The 19,725-nt window shown below is 42.4% G+C and overlaps 2 protein-coding genes across 2 annotated transcripts in view; both read left to right on the forward strand.

The window, feature by feature from the left end:
• Positions 1-4,688, forward strand: part of LOC138961079 (uncharacterized) — a 24,223-nt gene extending 19,535 nt beyond the window's left edge. Inside the window, exons 5-8 of the mRNA XM_070332673.1 lie at positions 169-605; positions 1,210-1,460; positions 1,846-2,744; positions 3,017-4,688. Of these exons, the coding sequence (XP_070188774.1) occupies positions 169-605; positions 1,210-1,460; positions 1,846-2,744; positions 3,017-3,380 (1,951 nt within the window). The 3' untranslated portion in view covers positions 3,381-4,688. The remainder of the gene's footprint in view (positions 1-168; positions 606-1,209; positions 1,461-1,845; positions 2,745-3,016) is intronic.
• Positions 4,689-10,853: 6,165 nt separating this feature from the next.
• Positions 10,854-19,720, forward strand: LOC138961080 (protein MMS22-like). Its single transcript, XM_070332674.1, has 10 exons — positions 10,854-11,161; positions 11,785-11,932; positions 13,782-13,892; positions 15,297-15,334; positions 15,792-15,864; positions 17,003-17,132; positions 17,819-17,915; positions 19,075-19,202; positions 19,491-19,642; positions 19,690-19,720. The coding sequence occupies exons 1-10, from the start codon at positions 11,044-11,046 to the stop codon at positions 19,718-19,720; spliced, it is 1,026 nt and encodes a 341-aa protein (XP_070188775.1). The 5' UTR covers positions 10,854-11,043.
• Positions 19,721-19,725: the final 5 nt, after the last annotated feature.

Raw genomic sequence — 19,725 nt, forward strand, 5'->3', positions numbered from 1 at the left:
GCATAACTATCACTTATTCTATTACACATACCGCGTGCATTTAGAGCGCGTACTTCCTTAAATGTCGCGGTCTCGAATAGCGTTCAAATACTGTTCAAAGAGACAATAAACAATAATAACCAACCTTTCATGTCTCAGACTTTCAATTTAATGACATACTGATTCCAGTGGCATCATCACCAGGACCCAACAGACGAAACCCCGCACATCTCGCAGGACGTCAGTGTGTTTGACAGTGACGTTTGTCTTGGTCATCATGGCCTTCGCCACGTGTCTAGCGGTCTTCCTCGGCCTCTGCGTCTTCACCCCAGGCTGCGAGGGTCAGGCTCAAAGCGTCACGCTACGCACTCCTCTGGGTGACGTCACTGGGCGCGTTAGGACCGTCCTCAACCGCAACGTGAACCAGTTCTTAGGAGTCCCCTACGCTCAGCCGCCGCTGAACCAGTTGCGGTTCAGGAACCCGGTTGCGGTTCGGCCTTGGTCCACTCCGCTTGACGCATCGAGATTCGGACCTGCGTGTCCGCAGCCCGGCTGGGCAGGCACTGACGAAGACTGTCTGTATCTTAATATCTACGTCACGGCCAATGACACGTTCAACTCTTCAGGTTTGTTTCATCATAACATTTTCTGTATCTGTATATCAATTTTACCACCAACTACTTAGTTTAATGGGGGGTGGTTTGTATAAAGAATATCTTTCTTCGGCAAATTTGTAAAAATTGTGGGGAGTATAAGAGAGCCCTTTCCCCCATCGTGTAAAAAATAGGCAGCTCTCCTGAAATGAAGCCATTTCTGTTGAATATTCTAAACAAGTCCAATGCCCAACGACATCTTTGAGTTGTATAATCTTTCTCCTAGACATCACAAACAGATAGCACTAGAGAAAGTGCACTTTCATACTATTTTCCTACTTCCCAACAGGCCTAAGTTTGAATATTATCAAATATTCTCTGTATTTGATAGATATCCGTTAAACGTGTGACAGCAATTTTTTTTAAACTCAGTGTGCTCCTCATTACACAACCACGCGATTTGACACGCAATGCATTGTGAAAAAATCAAAATGAAAAATAAAATCCAAAGAAAAAGTGGATATTTACTGTAGATTCTTCTTCTTCTATGGAACTTCCGCACATCTTACGCCACTCCGCTAGTTAATGCGTTATTTTTAAACCTGAAACGCTGACTCTTTTTTAACGTTTCACACAGGACTCAAACCCGTGATGATCTGGATCCACGGCGGGGGGTTCGTGGCCGGGTCTGGGAGGGGCAGTGACGGTACCCTGCTGGCGGTGCGGGGGGACGTGGTGGTGGTGACCATCAACTACAGGCTGGGCATGCTGGGCTGGCTCAGTACCCTGGACCAGGCCAGTCCCGGCAACTACGGTCTGTGGGACCAGAAAATGGCCATCCACTTCGTCAGGGACAACATCGCCGCCTTCGGGGGAGATCCCAACCAGGTGGGTTTGGGTGGAGACTTGCACACAGACACTGTTAGTAAGACTTGACTTATTAAGAGGGAATCCCGAATAGATTTTGAATGCATGTTGCCTGCATTTTAGATTCGTAAAAATTCTGAACGTGAAAAGTGGATATTTGTTCTGTTTCGTAAATATACAAAGCTGAACGAAAAATAATTTCCCAGCAATGGGATAGCAAAGTATGTGAAATGACCCCAATTTCCCAGCAATGGGACAATAAAGTATTGGGTGCAACTCGAATTTCCTGGAAATGAGGTAACAAAGTATGACAAAGTATGTACCTTTAACAAAATAAAAAAGATTTTCCCCGAGTAAGTATGCGCCTGAAATGAAAACATGAACTAACAAACGCTCACCCTTTTAGATCACGATCTTTGGTGAGTCTGGAGGAGGCTACACCGTGGGGCTGCTCTCCCTGTGCCCCCTCAACAATGGACTCTTCCAGCGCGCCATCATGCAGAGCGGCTCTGCACTCAACCGTCGCACCATCGCCCTCGACCCCGTCGGGTTCGCTCAGCGTTTTGCCGGCAACCTCGGATGCCTCCGTAGAACGCAAACCGGTTTCGACTCCCAGTACCTCGTGCAGTGCGCGCGTCAGAGGCCCGTCGCCGACATCCTCGCCGCCTCAGGGGCCGCCACAAGCCGTGACACCGTAGCGTGGCTGCTGAACATAGCTCCTGTCATAGACGGCGAGCTGATTCCGACGCACGTGCGCAATCTGCTGGGTCCTCAGTACAGCAACCGCGTGCCCTTCTGGAACATCGACGTGATGGTTGGCACCACTAGCGCTGAAGGCAACTTGCTGCTGGGTCCTCTCCGCCCCTTCCAGAGAGCGCTGGGCTTCAACCTGGCTAACGGTATCCCTACGCGCGTGTTGTGCACCAACATCACCACCGCTCTGGCCAGGGACTACTTCCGCGGGTCTGAGCAGGTGTCGGACGCGCTGTGCAGACAGTACTCGTCACGTCAGGGAGACCAGGCCCAGGGTCGTCAGGCTGTCGACATGTACGGGGACATGATGTTCGTGTCAGCCGCCGTGGAGACCCTGAGGCTTCACGTCAACGGAACGGGCAACCAGCGACGCCATTTCCAGTACCTCTTCTCCCACACGCCCAGGTCACGTGGTACGCCCTACAACTGGTTCCGGGGCGCGGGTCATGGGGCGGAGGTCAACTTCGTCTTCGGGATGTTCGTGGCGGATCAGGCCGAGGCTCGCCTCTCTGGCGCTATGATTGACGGCTGGTCCAACTTCGCCAAGTTTGGGTGAGTCCGAGATCTTATTTTTACATGGTTTTCTTCTGTATTTGATTTTTGGATGGTTTATTACATTGTACTTGTGTCCATTGGCTCATACACAAACGAAAGATGAGGGGGTGGCGACTGGAACAAGTTTTAGGAAGTTACTATAACTTTATAGACTCACACATTTACTTATCTTGTACTTCTTAAAGTATTGGAATATGTTTCGATGTTCCTTCGACTACTTTTCCAATGATTTTTTTCTTCTTTTCACTTACGTTCATTTTATTCTTCAGGAATCCGAATGACCCTCAGAACCCCAACGCCTTCCAGTGGCCGGAGTATGACTTGGTCAACAGATCCTACACTGACCTTGACCTAGTTATAAGCGCGCAGCGGGACATCTATTCGCAGCGGATGCAGTTCTGGATGGACACCATACCAAATATGGACACAGAGATCATCCACGCCACTCCCATTCCTCAGGTCAGCGAGACAACCAATGGGAATGAGTCTGGGGCGTATGGGTCGGGGCTTAGGGTTTACGGGTATGATAATAATGCGACCAATGGGGTGTCTCCTCTCTTCGTGTTTGGAACAGGCGAACATTACTTAACTTTTATTTTGCCTGTTCTCTTTGGAGCTTTGGTCTTGATGTGAAAGAAAATGGTTGAAATCAGAAATGTTTTACTGTAAGTTTGCAAGGTCTTTACTTTTAGTTAGTACAAGCATTGTACTATAAAAATTTTGAGGCGCATATAAAAAGTATCTTTACTCTGATTTAGATGAACGTTTTCACTTCCTAATTAAACATTTGTAAAGAACTTCCATAGAAACTTTATCATATGTTTGCTGTTAAAGCGTGTTATTATAAATACGTATTATGTGCATATTTCTCACAGAGTGACATTCTCACAACTCGTTTTCGAAAATGTTGCATATCTCACTATCCTTTGCATATCCCCACCCTTCCTCGTTCTAAGATAGCTGGTATCGTAAAGTGAAATAAACTTAAATTTTTTTAAACGATCATCTTTGAATGACAACAGAAAACCGAAGAAAAAAATTGGCCGAAAGTTACCTCCGGAAACTCTGAAAATGTACATGTTCTTTTTCTGCATAATGAAACGATTTATAAGAGTTTAAAAAAGTTGTTGACATATATAACCTCCAGACATGTTATACCAAACTGTTATGCACACGTATGTACACTTCTATTATGTACACTTAAAGGAGACCCAAACTCATACTGATGTAGGACTTATTTTAAAGAGACCTCCCTTCACGTGTAAACCTTTGCCGTGTAAATCACAACAGATACTTCCAGGCTTTCACATGGGATGAGAGCCTTCGTCTACTTGAACACACACAAAAATCTACAGCCTTAGTGCTTTGTATGAAATTGTTGGGGAATTAATGTTGTAAGTGACACTTGTGTCCTTCTGCTAAAATCAACCAAGTAAAAACAGGATCGTTTACGCGAAAATGAGGTACCTTTAATGTTTGAGGTATAACTGTCACAAACGATTCTTTTCCTTAAATTTGACAGTTAGCCAAAACCGACATCTTCTTCTTCTTGTCGTTCGCTGTTTGATCGTCAGTCCGGACTGCAGGGCAAAACGTGCTGTCCTCTCTGGGGCCGTATAGCTTCTTTTGTAGCGCTGTCTCCTCTGGCCAGATTGTGTCCCTTCAGACATCAGAAAGGTTTATTGTGGGAAAAGGGAAAATGATGGCCCCTGCGTCAAAACAATTCATGAGCAATTAATATGGTGACCGAACCAACACACCGCCTTAAAATATTCTTTCTGCAATGAAAAAGCTACTCCTCACTCTTAAAAAAAGTGTACGTGACAATTCGAGTTTGGTTCTCTTTAACAATCTTTGTATTTTTGTTACTTTTTATATTTTTTTAATCTAAATTGTATTCCATATTCTCAATAAACTTTCTTTTCAAAAAGCTATGTCTTGTTTTGTTCAGTTTCTGGGCGGTGGGAGTTTCGCAACACCTTGGGGGTTTGGCATTAGGCGAGACACTACGTTCGGGGGAGTGTCCCAAGACAGGAGCTACCCAACCACGGGCGGAAGCTAGACGACAGAACTCCTACGGACAACCTCCCTCGCCAGCTGTCCCCGGGAACACCGCCAACTTCACCAGGGGATGGGGATATTCGAAGGAGTGTATTTTTTTCAGACGCTGCAATGATCGACGGATTGATAGTTGAGAGCATTGATACATTTAAACAGAAATAAAGCTCCCATTTGTACGATAGGCTAGAGTATTAGAATTGGTTCAGCCTCTCTTTTCTATTTTTTCCCTTCAAAACGACAATATTAAACAGGTGCCATACTATTGTATTTTCGACCACATGCCATGCACTGTACTTGACGATTTCCTTGGTCCAGAGTTATAACTTACATGTTATGTGGACCCGGCATAGCTTGACTCATTAAATCAAGCTTGGCTCATTAAATCAAGCTTGACTCATTAAATCAAGCTTGGCTCATTAAATCAAGCTTGGCTCATTTGGGCCCCATTTACACAGCATACCTCATTATTTGCAGGTGTGACTATATTGGACCCTTACCTCTTTATTGTTCACAGTATAACTCGTCATTCCAAAGTTGACCTCATGAGGTGGGACTTCCCTTCACACGTCATGACTGCCGCGTGGTCGTGTTGGCCAATACGTTTCATTGGCCGATCCATATGTTTAACGCGGTATAATGTTCAAAATGCCAGCTTGAGATTCAAAAACCCCGCTGGGTTGGATTGGTTGGAATCAAAGATTTGTTTGTGGTTCCAACCACTCCGACCCCGCGGCTGATTCACACCCGGTTGGGTACTTGCTCGTGCACATATCTGCTTTGTATCGCGAGTTGGTTTTGGGGTTTTAATGTCCCTTCAGCAGATGCTAGCTGCTATTCGAGACCGAAAGAACTTGGTTCAGTGCAGGTTCTAGATCACATTCGATTTGTTGTATTTATAACAAAACAAATCGCAACACCCCTGATCTTCGACCCAGCGGTCTTTTAACTGGACAAAAAGACAAACACTTATCAGAAAATGAACTTATCTGACAACTTTTTCCAGTAGCTCGCTCGGAAGACACAATGCCAGCTTGACTAAATGGGGGCCCAGCGTATATCAACAGGACTGAGGTTTGTTTGTGTGTCCCCATCACAACTTAATGCACAAAGTCCATTTTCTTGCCGAGTTTACGTGTATCCGAGCTCCTATTCCGCAAATTACAACGATGAAGGATGAGCCAATCCACTCACGTGACTACCTTCTATTCTCCTTCCGATTCCTTTAAAACAGCACCGGAAAACCGGTCAGTATGTCTGAGAGTATATCTTGATTGATTGATTTATTTATTTATATGGGAGATTTATATAGCGCTTGACGTTCTCTAAGCGCTTTACATATTAATTTCTGCCGTGTGAGATGGAATTTTTGACACAAAACTGAATGTTTTGATTCAAAACAATAAAGCGTGTCAGTGTTGATCTTTTCGGACCGTGCTTCGTGTTCTACTTTTTCTCAACCGGGGGTGATTGCCCCCGGATAACTATGGACGTCTCTGCCACTACGTCTGTATGAAGACCCCCCCCCCCCCCCCCCCCGATACATTAATAGTTCGATTTACTCTGTGATATTAGTCCGACCATAGAACATAATCATTATTACTATTTGCAAGCCGTACAGGATACACTTGCCCCCAGAATCTCTATATAATGTCCCACCGGGGTGGTTGCCCCTGGATCCCAATGCACGTCTCTCTCACTTCGAAGACATCCCCCTCACTCACACCTGATACAGGAATAGCTCATTTCATTCTGTGAAATAAATTCAACTACAGAACAAAAGCATTTTAAGAAAGCCATATAGGGAGAACTTGCCCCTAGAGTCTCAGTCTATATTGTCCCGCCGGGGTTGTTGCCCCTGGATCTCTATATTGTCCCGCCGGGGTTGTTGCCCCTGGATCTCTATATTGTCCCGCCGGGGTTGTTGCCCCTGGATCTCTATATTGTCCCGCCGGGGTTGTTGCCCCTGGATCTCTATATTGTCCCGCCGGGGTTGTTGCCCCTGGTTCTCTATATTGTCCCGCCGGGGTTGTTGCCCCTGGATCTCTATATTGTCCCGCCGGGGTTGTTGCCCCTGGATCTCTATATTGTCCCGCCGGGGTTGTTGCCCCTGGATCTCTATATTGTCCCGCCGGGGTTGTTGCCCCTGGATCTCTAAAGAAGTCTGTTACTTTGAAGACACCCCCCCCCTCCCCCTCCCCCCCCCCCCCCCTGATACAGGAACAGTTCATTTCACGCTGTCGTGTTAATCCGACCAAAGAATCAGAGCATTATTAACGAGCCATACCGAGATAACTTGTCCTCAGAATCTCTATATTGTCCAACCGGGGTGGTTAACCCTGGAAACGCATGCACGTCTCTGTCATTTTGAGACTCCCCCCCCCTCCCCATCCTCTCCTGGCTGCAGGAACAGATCTCATTCACTCTGTAATATCAATCCGACCATGGAACATACGCATTATTACTAATTAGAAAGTCATCCCGGCAGGATCATAGTTTGCCCCCCGGAAACTCTGTATTGTCCTCCGGGTGTGTTTGCCTCCGGGGGTGTTTGCCCCCGGATCCAACCACGAACGTCACATTCTCTTCGAACCAACGAGTTGACCATAGGGTAACTGTGTGATTATGGAACGTGGTATACGTTCATTCATTTGAACCGTCCTTCATTCTTCCTCCGTTGGTCTCTGATCTAGTACAATACAATACAAAACAATCAAATCGTGCACATGATCCTTACTGCCCGATTTGTGGGTTAAAAACGGACTTTTTTTCTTAGAGTGACACCCTATCTCTGTGCCACATTTTTTGTTTTGTTTTAACTCAGCACCGGAAAACCGGTCGCCTGACTTTATTCAGGTCATATCTTGATTTAACAAAACAAAAACTTTCTGAACTGCCCCCTTTCCTCTTGTCAAGTTCTCAACCGGGGTAGGCTGCCCACCCCGGATCTCTGTAAAAGCCTCACACAACGGGTCGTCGACCCGGTCACTGTTAGGACGATTTCCTATCAACCAGGCCTGATGTTCACGAGAAAGTGCCCGACTGAGTGGGAACCAACTGCTGGGTCGGATTGGTTGGTTGAATGAAATTGACTATTTGTGTGTGATTCCAAGTAGTCCAATGCCGCGGATAGTTTCCATCAAGATAATTATGTACTTTCCCGTGCATATCTGCTTGGTTACACAAAGAACTTCGTCGGTGCAAGTTCTATATTACACTTAATTTGTTAATTTGTTGCCGGGGCAGCTTGCCCCTGGATACTTCTATAATACTCTGATACTAACATGGTCACAGGACACACTCGCTTCATTAACAGGCAAAAACCTGGCTCAGTGCTTCGTAAAACACACACACACACACACACACACACACACACACACACACACACATACACTTGCGCGCGCGCACAAACGCACGCACACGGCACACACACACACACGTACACACACACACGTACACACACACGCACTGACACACACACGCACACACGCACTCACACACACACACACACACACACACACACACACACACACACACACACATTGCAACTTTTAGACTTTAAACTGACAGGGCGAACAATCTCAGGTAAGACTGGATCGAGAATAGGCATTAAAGGAAATCTGAATCGCATCATCAGATTTATTTCAATAATGAGATTTTATTTAAAATTCATTTTTCAATCTCAACTTTCAAACTCGTCATTCAACTTTTAATTTAAATTGCATGTTTTTAGTGTGTTTTTTCTTTCTTTTTTAAGTATTGGTTAATTATCTATAAATGTACTGTGTTGTATTGTACACGTATAAAACGTCTGTTTTGCAATAGTAATAATAAAACAACTTAAAAAAACAACAACTTGTCAACCTCCTTCGTTCTTTTGTACTTAGTTTGTTTGAGCACTTGAAGTTAGGTCAATCCTTTGCTATCTGATCTTTAAAAAAAAAGATGTTCTGCTTCGTCATTTCGACAAAGCTGCTGATATCGATCAAGTTGAGGGTAAAGAAAAACGCGCACACACGGACACAGAAAGGCAGACTGACTGACTGACAGACAGACTCGACAGACAGACAGACAGACAGACACACACACACACACACACTCACACACACACACACCACACACTGCATACACACACACACACTCACACACACACATACACACACACACACACACACACACGCACACACACAGTGAGTCTGAATGATCTGATAGAGAGAGACAATAACAGAGTGTCTGCTTCTTGGTGTGTGTGTGTGTGTGTGTGTGTGTGTGTGTGTGTGTGTGCGCCGGTGTGTGTGCGTGTGTGTGTGTGTGCAGGGCCGGACCAAGTTCGTTTGAGGGGGGGGTCCAACTGAAGGCAGGGGTCCAGGGGCCGCCCAGGCCCCGGTGTGGTGCAGGGGCAACGCCGGCCCCGCTGGGGGGTCTGGGGGGCAAAGCCTCCCAGAAGCCGAGAAATTTTTGCATTTGTGAGGTCATTTTTTGGTCTTTCCTTGCAACTGGGAATCAAAATTACACATTTTCAACAGTAAGAAAATACTTCATATATTCATTTACCATAGTGGTTCTGTGGAATAATTCCAAAGACATATAGTCTTTCGGATGAGACGAAAAACCGAGGTCCCTTCGTGTACACTATATTGGGGTGTGCACGTTAAAGATCCCACGATTGACAAAAGGGTCTTTCCTGGCAAAATTGTATAGGCATAGATAAAAATGTCCATCAAATACCCGTGTGACTTGGAATAAAGGCCGCGAAAGGTGAATGCTCGCCTAACAGGCTTGAGGTTTGCTGGTCGATGTGAATGCGTTATATATCTTGTGTGTAAAAAATGTTTGTTTGTCTGTCTGTCTGTCTGTAAAAAAAATTCCATTTCACACGGCAGAAATTAATATGTAAAGCGCGGAGAGCACAGTTAATTGTGGTTCGCGCTATATAAGCTCACCATAATAAAAAATAAGATATGCCTAGTAAATAAGTCTGACAGGACTCTTTACTGACTTTGAATATTACTATGATGATGGACTTTTAACGGGGAGGGCAGGCCGTTGTCGACTTGATGTTGTTCATAATTTGAAATAGTTTTAGAAGACCAAATAAACTGAGGGAGTTGGGGGAAGAGCTTAAAAAGTCCACTTTTTTTTTTCTCTGAGAGGGACATTGGATGGCCAGGGGGGGGGGGGGGGGGGGGTCCGGAACCCAGGACCCCCCCCCCCCCACGGATCCGGCCCTGTGTGTGTGTGTGTGTGTGTGTGTGTGTGTGTGTGTGTGTGTGTGTAGTGTGTGTGTGTGTGTGTGTGTGTGTGTGTGTGTGTGGTGTGTGTGTGTGTGTGTGTGTGTGTGTGTGTGTGTGTGTGTGTGTGTCTGTGTCTGTGTCTGTGTGTCTGTGTGTCTGTGTGTCTGTGTCTGTTTCTGTGTGTCAGTGTGTCAGTGTGCCTGTGTATGTATAAACCGTCTCCGATCTAAATCAGCTCAATTCTCCCAGCAATAGGGTGCAATTGTGACGCGAGACTGAGCTCATAAAAAGCAAAAGTGAGACAGGCCTTGGCAATACTTTTTTTTAATTTTTTTTATAAGAGGGGATGCTGTGGGTGTGTGGTTTTTTTAATTTTATTTTAGGTGAGCAGTTCTTCCTGCATCCAATTCCATCAACAACAAAAATCCTTCCAAATGTCAACATTCATTCAACATTTTCCGATTTCAACATTCTTTTCGTTTTTGTTTTTTGTTCTTTAATTGCTTCAAGTTTGCCTGCCCGGTTTGTTGTTGTTGTTGTTTGTTATTTTTGGGCCCTTTGAACACTGTTATGTGACTGTCATACTAAGTTATTTACAGATGCAATACTAGTTTCAATGTAAAGTCACTTGACTGCAGTGAACTTCAGTGCCGGAAGTTGACCCGCCGGCATGTCCAAATTAAAACGAACGAAACCGATAAAACAAAAATGGCAAAACCAAACCAGTAAAGAAAAAAAAAGTCAGAAGATGTCAACCTAAGCTAAAAACAAATAAAACTTTTTGAATTTGAATTTGAATTCATATTGGTATGATTCGGGATCTTTGGTGGTATTATTCGGGTTCATTTGCGTAAAAAGATGTGCCGATCAGCAGACGATGCAAGAGGAACTACTCTACCCAAACGAACAGAGGTATTCCCCTTGAATACAAAATGGAGGGAAACGTAAACTTTCTTCGACACACCTAACTTGACTGAATAAAAAGTTCTGTCAGAAGAGGAGACATGAGCGAATCAGTGTGTTCACTGACACCCCCTGTGTCCCCCTATGTGCCACAGGATCAAGACGTTGACATGATGGACGACTTTGATTCGCCGCCTCTCATTTTTCTTGAGGAAATGGGTAAGGACAGTGACTGACTCACTGAGTCAGTGAGTGAGACACTCACAGTGACAGAAACATGAGAAATATTTTGATGATTAGAAATGCGGCAGTCTAAACTGTGTTTTATACTTCATTATTTTGTCAAAGACTCACGTTATGAATAGCTCAGTGCAGAAGTGCTCATTGTGATTAGAAGGGGTCGATTTAGGCTCCATGAACGTAAAGTTATTTTCTAACAGTAACAATTAAGTCTCAGATCCGGGCCGTCAGATCCTTTTGAAGCATGCATGACAAGTTGTAGTGTTACATGAGATGAATTTCGTAAATTTGTAGTGTGTATAGTAAACGGTAAACCTGCTGATGTAAATGTTGTGGTAATCTCCTGATTAATAGTCTATAGTAAACGGTAAACCTGCTAGTGCTAATGTAAATGTTGTGGTAATCTCCTGATAATAGTCCTGTGTAAGGTTCATCACTACACTGAATGACTCGATCTCACTCTCAAAACAAAATAAGTTCCATCTACTTTCACTTTCAGTATAATTTATATTTAACTTCCACAGGGATAATCGAAAGATAGCCAATTTTGTTTAGGGAAGACAAATTAACACAAACAGGTTGATATTTTGAATACTGTGCAGAAGAGGATGTTGGATCATCACACTCACAGGCCAGAGAAGCAGTATGTTTCCACTGTCAGGGTGAAGTGTTTCCCCGTCGAGGTACCAAATTCTATCAGCACTGCAAATTTCATGACAAAGGTCCTCTAATGTCAGACATTTTGCACAGGTATTTGTTTTATTTAGTAACTTAAAGTTAAAGTCATATTAGTAGGGTCTAAATTCTTTCGTGCCTATTAAAGTTTCAAGACATCCAGTTTAGCATTGTTCTACCATCACGGCTTATTAGGCCAAAAAAAAAAAAAAGGTCTGTTTACGGTAACCCGACCGACCCTAGTTTTTTCGCGCGACCCTAGACTTTTTTTTGGCATTTGGGAAAAAAAAATCTTGTTTTTTTGGCAAAATAACGTAAAAATATGGTTTTTTTGGGGAAAAAAAAAAAAAAAAATCACGACCTACCGACCCTATTTTTTTGGCCTATGTTACCGTAAACAGACCTATTTTTTTTTGGCCTTAATATTATGTTTTGTTCATCAACTTTGTTTGGTACATTGTAACTCAGATGGTTTAATAAACAGACTGTTTACATTTTGGGGTTTCATGACACATGGGGCGGGGATATAGCTCAGTTGGTAGCGCGCTGGATTTGTATTCAGTTGGCCGCTGTCAGCGTGAGTTCGATCCCAGGTTCGGCGGAAATTTATTTCACAGAGTCAACTTTGTGTGCAGACTCTCTTCGGTGTCCCAACCTCCCCCCGTGTACACTACATTGGGTGTGCACGTTAAAGATCCCACAATTGACAAAAGGGTCTTTCCTGGCAAAATTGCTTAGGCACAGTTAATAATTGTCTACCTATACCCGTGTGACTGGGAATAATAGGCCGTGAAAGGTAAATATGCGCCGAAATGGCTGCAGTCTACTGGCCGTATAAAATTTCATCTCACACGGCATCACTGCAGAGCGCCTAGAACTGTACCCACGGAATATGCGCGATATAAGACTCATTGATTGAATACTAGTCAGTACCTGTGATGAAAGAGGGAGTGTTTGGGACTGCCCAGACGTGTCTCTACATTGCAGGTGGTCTGTGTATTATGATTGAGACGCTAGACAAAGGGACAGCAGAAAATGTCCTTTATTAGGAGGTGTCCTGTGATCAAAGGGGAGGGGGGGGGTCACATCTTAGATAAGGCAAAAAAAAACAACAAAAAGGTGTGGTTACGGTAACATAGCCAAAAAAATTAGGGTAGGAAGGTAGGCAATCACTTTTTTAACTTTTTTTTCTAATGTGTACAAATTAAACCTACTTGACAGGGAAATAAGTGTGCGACTCGAGCGCTGTCGCTTTCATTGCGTTTTCTGCACTCGTTTTTTTTTTGTGACAAATTTTAAAAAGTTATAGGGTCGGCCCCTAAAAATAGGGTAGGTCGGGTTACCGTAACCACACCTATTTTTTTTTTAGGCCTAAGACAGTATGGACTCTACAGTGGACCCCCCCTCCCCAATTTAAAGACCTGCCTCTTCTTAAGACCTTAATTGATTCCACAGATTTTCTAATCATAACTTCTTTTTAATTATGGCATGTATTTCTGGTAAAGATTTTAGTCAAGCAGTATGTAAGAAATGTTAAGTCCTTTGTACTGGAAACTTGCATTCTCCCAGTAAGGTCATATATTGTACTCCGTCGCGATATAACCTTGAATGGTTGAAAACGACGTTAAACACCAAATAAAGAAAGAAAGAATATATTGTACTACGTTGCAAGCCCCTGGAGCAATTTTTTGATTAGTGGTTTTGTGAACAAGAAACAATTAACAAGTAGCTCTATCCCATCTCCCCCCCTTTCCCCGTCGCGATATAACCTTCCGGTTGAAAACGACGTTAAACACCAAATAAAGAAAGAAAGATGTATTTCTGGGATTTTCAAGGTAAAAAAAAAGGGGGTTCCACTGTACAACGATGACTTTTTAATTTTATGTAAGTGTGATAAAATACAAATGCAATGTCTTCATTGCAGGATATGCATTCGGACAGCGGCATCTGAACCAAATTGTACAGTTGACCTGTTTGGATCATTCCCTTTTATGGCGCTCAGGGACAGGACGGAAAAGCTTTTCAGATTTGCCAGGTGAGATTGAAGAATTTTGCTGTTACTGTTAGTGTTGGATCTTTCTAAGCATCAAATAAAATAAACCATTTGCAGCTGTATACTCATAATATTGGAGTATAGTTGGCTATTTTGAGATTGGTATCAATGGTAAAATCCTGTAAATGTGCGGTTAATCGAACCCCTATTTAGTTAAATTGAATTTTGCTTGAGGGTCAGTGTCTCCGGAAACCAAATTTGTAGCTGACAGTGACAGAGCATTGTGCATATTGTTCGATATCTGTGGGCAATGCTTACATTTCTTAGAATGTAGTTCATTAGTTTCGTCAAAGCTGTTTATTCTTGGAGTTGTCTTTGTCCAAGTTGCAGTATTTGTACCTGTTACATGTTCTACTTTGTACAGTGGAGTTTTTTTTGTATATATATATATATGCCAGGTTGAAAACATTTTTGTCTTTGTTTTTTTGGGGAGAACTCTGTTGCTACAGTTGTATGTGATACGTGCAAAACATGAAATGGATTCGTGCATGTTGTTTCTGTTAGATTGTAGAACACATAATTATGTGTGTTTTTACATTTAGTCAAGTTTTGACTAAATGTTTTAACATCGAGGGGGAATCGAAACGAGGGTCGTGGTGTGCGTGTGTGCGTGCGTGTAGAGCGATTCAGACCAAACTACTGGACCGATCTTTATGAAATTTGACATGAGAGTTCCTGGGTATGATATCCCCGAACGTTTTTTTCATTTTTTGGATTAATGTCTTTGATGACGTCATATCCGGCTTTTCGTGAAAGTTGAGGCGGCACTGTCACGCTCTCATTTTTCAACCAAATTGGTTGAAATTTTGGTCAAGTAGTCTTCGACGAAGCCCGGACTTCGGTATTGCATTTCAGCTTGATGGCTTAAAAATTAGTTAATGACTTTGGTCATTAAAAATCTGAAAATTGTTAAAAAAATTATTTTTTTCTAAAACGATCCAAATTTACGTTCATCTTATTCTCCATTATTTGCTGATTCCAAAAACATATAAATATGTTATATTCGGATTAAAAACAAGCTCTGAAAATTAAATATATAAAAATTATTATCAAAATTAAATTTTTGAAATCAATTTAAAAACACTTTCATCTTATTCCTTGTCGGTTCCTGATTCCAAAAACATATAGATATGATATGTTTGGATTAAAAACACGCTCAGAAAGTTAAAACAAAGAGAGGTACAGAAAAGCGTGCTATCCTTCTCAGCGAAAGTACTACCCCGCTCTTCCTGTCAATTTCACTGCCTTTGCCGTGCGCGGTGGACTGACGATGCTACGAGTATACGGTCTTGCTGCGTTGCATTGCGTTTAGTTTCATTCTGTGAGTTCGACAGCTACTTGACTAAATGTTGTATTTTCGCCTTACGCGACTTGTTTTTTTATCAGGCAGACTATGAGTGAGATCCAGAGTTCCTTTGATGAAGGTAAGAAACTTTTCTTGCATGCAAAGTGTTATTTTGTTGTGTGAAGCTCCTCAGATAAAACGATACTTTCACATGAAGGGTATGTTTATGCTTGACATTTGTAATAAACTTTTTAATGGAGGCTCTTCTCTCCCAATGCGGCTGACGTCATCTGATGTACATTTCAGTACGCATTCTTGTGTAGCTGTTTCACATTATCAAGTGTGTTTTACAAAGTAGAGTGTTAAGGTTTACAATTTAGCAGAAAGGAGACTTCTGTCATCAGTTTTGTGACAAAAAGTATGTTTATAAGATGGTACATTTTCTTTTAGGTCTGAGTCTGTAATCCTGACAGTTTCAGGGCAAATCAACCTTCAGCAAATACCGTTAACCATGTAGTACTTGTTTTAACTTGATGACAAATTCATCACTTTCAATGGTTATCTCTGTGTGTTTTTTTCCCAAAATGTTTATGCAGATGGACGATCTATACACGCAAGAAGAGAAGACATAGTCAACTTTCTGGAGTATGTGAATGCCTTTGTGCAGAGGTAAAGTGAGGGATTGTATGTGTGTGTGTGTGTGTGTCAATGTGTGTGGGTCAGTGTGTGTGCGTGTGTGCTATGTGGGAAGATGACAGTTCAGTGTTTTGATTGAGTTGAAATAAAGTTTGATTCTTTGTATTGTAAAATGTATACATGTACTTGTTTCTTTATTTTCTTGTACAAGCTAACTTGGTTTTTATGAGTACATTTTGATTGTACATTTCTTTAAAGGCTGCCATATTCGTAGCGTTCATTAATTAATTCATATTGTTTACATGTGCCAATAATGTTATAAAACTGTACCTAAGGGGATATATAATAACAATTGGCTGTAGCTTTCGACCACAGAAAAAATTATTTCAGTATTGCAAAGTGGTGTTGATAGTGTCGATTGTAAACAGAACAGTCTCAAAGTGAAAGTGGATGTTTTCCGGAAATTGCGCAGGCAGAAATATACGATCTCTCACAGCACATATTCGCAAGAATAAGGCCACAGGCTTCAGCTGACAAGCTACAAGTACATCTAATTTTCTAATAGGCCTATGTACTCACGTGTCCATTAAAACTTTGGCGAGTTCAGTATCCCCTTTGTACTTGGTTCTCAATTGGAAGCGATGGGCCTCTGACGAAAACAATCTTTCAGCGCGACCCAGCGCTGGAGCTGCTTGGTGATAAAGCAAGGAGTCCACTTTCTCTTCTCAGCAGATTTAGTGGCCTTGACAGTTTTAGACGGGTTTACTTCTATCTTTTTTGCCATTGTACGCAACTGATGCTTTGACTGTCTCCGACGCCATCTTTGGTTTACGAAACGTCACGAAGTGACGTCAACAGTCTAAAAATAGCCCAAGCCCTGGAGAACTGTTGCTAAACAATGCAATAAAGAATTAATTATTTCTCGTAATTGGTAAGGACTTCAAACCTAAAACTTTGCAGGAAGCTTAATGTATACATCCCCGCGACGATGGGAAAAGCCCTGGAAGTAATTAAACTAATTAAATAGGACTATATTTCAGCCTTTAAATCAATCTCAGAGTTGCTTTTGAGACTTCTTTGCTTAGTTAATTGTAATTTGTAGCAGTCTTCGTCAGATTTACCCTTGCTTTATGTTTCACATGCATTAACTTTAGTGTTTATTTGTGGTAAGATGTCTACCTGAAGATGAGACGGACAGGCGAAGATTTCTGCGCTCTGTACTGCGGCACCTTCACCTTCTTCTGGTGCATTGTGGGACAATTTCGGAGGAGGCGCCGGTAACAAGATACTCGCTAGAGCAGGTGAGTGTATGGTTTTGTGAAGAAATTGTGTTCAGGTTTGATTGTTCAGCAAACTTCAGAGGAGGAATTTTCAAAGGGCGTTGCAGTTAAAAAAGCAGTGGAAAGTATTTGATTTATGGTTTAATTTACTGTAACCGAATATTTTATCATTTGGATGAAGTTCAGAAAAGTAACAGATCGACCTTCAGAAATTATCAGCGACATTGTTTGAATGTATACTGCTTGGAGACAAGTCTGTTGTGTGTGCCGTATTGTACGTTAAGCAAAGCTGCTTTTGTTACAATCCTTCCCCCCTCCCCGAAAATTCTGATCAGTTTAGGCTGTGCCAAAGAACATGATGAGTAAGTAAAAAAATATTAAAACTAATGTATTGGTCGGTCTCCAGAATATTTACATTGGAGAGCACATTAGGTGCAGAGGATCTCAAAAAGAAAATCAGACAGTCTTTCACATTGCTGTCAATTAGCTTGTTCAGTTAATCTGGCAGAACTTTACACATGTTTATCTAGAAGAGAATAGCTCTGGATAAACAATTGCGTCTGCTAGGCAGAAACTTGGAACTTGTTTTTGTGTTTAGATAATTTTGTTTTAACAACAAATAGCATTGAATACATGTACAAGATATGCATTACTATGTAAATTGATTGATCTATCAGCATTTTCACCAGCTTTCCTCTTTGTCTTAGTTGGGAAGTGTTCACCACAACTTTCATCATCGTCTAGAGCTGATGTGGAACCTGTTGACCGTATTTCACACGCTGACCACATCCCCCTGTGCCGCCGGTAAGTCAAGTGTTTGACCGGTCACTGACAGTTTGTGTTGCTTACATCTGGTTGCTGGTTCTTCTTTCAGGGAAGCTTTGCAAAGTGGTTGTGGTGGTGTTTGTGACTGTGTGCATTTGGGTCTGCGTGTGTCCATCCTAGTACAGCTGACAAACATCCTTTTAAAACCTCCAATAATCTGCAAAGATCAGGTCTCAAAAAGGAGGGAGTCTTAAAAATGAGGGTATACATTTATAGAGTATATAAACAAAAAGTCTGATAACAGGGTCTTGAACGGAAAAGAGTCTTTTAAGTGGGAGGTCTTTAATGGAGTTAAACCTGTCTGCCTTTCTTGCATAGCAGGTGTGCTTGTATGACAGGCAACTTTTCATCAAGTCAAGCGATTAAAGGAGCTGTTAAGGTGTCTTAAGACTTATTGTCATTTCGTTGGATGAACACCCCCCGCGGGTTAGGGGGAGTCCCATATTGGTTGGGACTAGAAAGAATTTACCCGATGCTACCCAGCATGTCGTAAGAGGCGACTAACGGTTCTGTTTCTTCTCTTCTTTTGTCTTATTTCTGCCTTACCAGTCCTTTCACCTATATTTCCTTCCAAGAAAACTCTCCCTACTATTCCCTGCAGTTTTCCAATTCTTTTCTTGTTGTCTTATTCTACCTGACTGAATCCATCACCTTTATTTCACTTACCAAAAGACTTCTTTTCCACATCCTTATTTCTCTGCACCCCGCATGTCGTATGAGGCGACTAACGGATTCTGTTTCTCCTTTTACCCTTGTTGAGTGGTTCTTGTATAGAATATAGTCAATGTTTGTACAGATTTTAGTCAAGCAGTATGTAAGATATGTTTAGTCCTTTGTACTGGAAACTTGCATTCTCCCAGTAAGGTCATATATTGTACTACGTTGCAAGCCCCTTCAGCAATTTTTTTATTAGTGCTTTTGTGAACAAGAAACACTTAACAAGTGGCTCTATCCCATCTCCCCCCCTTTCCCCTATCCCATCTCCCCCCTTTCCCTCGTCGCGATATAACCTTTGTGGTTGAAAACGACGTTAAACACCAAATAAAGAAAGTAAAGAAAGAAAGTTGGATGAACCTTAAATCGTATGTACAGCTGACGTGTGATTCTCATTATATTTTCTGCTTGTGTCTGTTGCTAGAGTTGCCGCTGGACGTGAAGCTGTGCCAGTGGTCAGGTGGGGAGGATGAAGTGAGGTCAGTGTTTGACCAGCTGGTGTCGCTCCTCCTGTGTGACCTTCTGACCCTTGCTGTTCCCGTCTTTGAAAAGGTCAGCTTTTGATTGAGTTTTGTTGTTTATTTTTACTTTTTCTTATTTAGGAATATGTGATTGTTTGTATGCCCTGTGTGTGTCTGTGTGTACATGTGATCATGTTTTCAGAACACACTGATGATGGGAACAGTGTCAAGTCTACAATCCATCAGATCAACAGTTTATTGAGCACGCTTAACTTTGACCAGCTACACAAAAGATGGTCTTAAATTTTAATTGTGATTGGGAATATATTCAGATAATTATATAATATATATGTATTGAAATCATGTTGTCTTTTTGCAGCTGTCCCCACACGAGTGGCTGTATACTTCACCATTTTCATGTGCCTGTGTCATGGAGCTTTGGGTGCTGGTGATACAACTTTTGCAGCACAGGAAGGAGAAATTCAATACCGAGGTGAGATATTTTGTAGTTGTATACTTCACCATTTTCATGTGCCTGTGTCATGGAGCTTTGGGTGCTGGTGATACAACTTTTGCAGCACAGGAAGGAGAAATTCAATACCGAGGTGAGATAT

Source organism: Littorina saxatilis, linkage group LG3, assembly GCF_037325665.1.
Source record: "Littorina saxatilis isolate snail1 linkage group LG3, US_GU_Lsax_2.0, whole genome shotgun sequence".
Taxonomy (NCBI): domain Eukaryota; kingdom Metazoa; phylum Mollusca; class Gastropoda; order Littorinimorpha; family Littorinidae; genus Littorina; species Littorina saxatilis.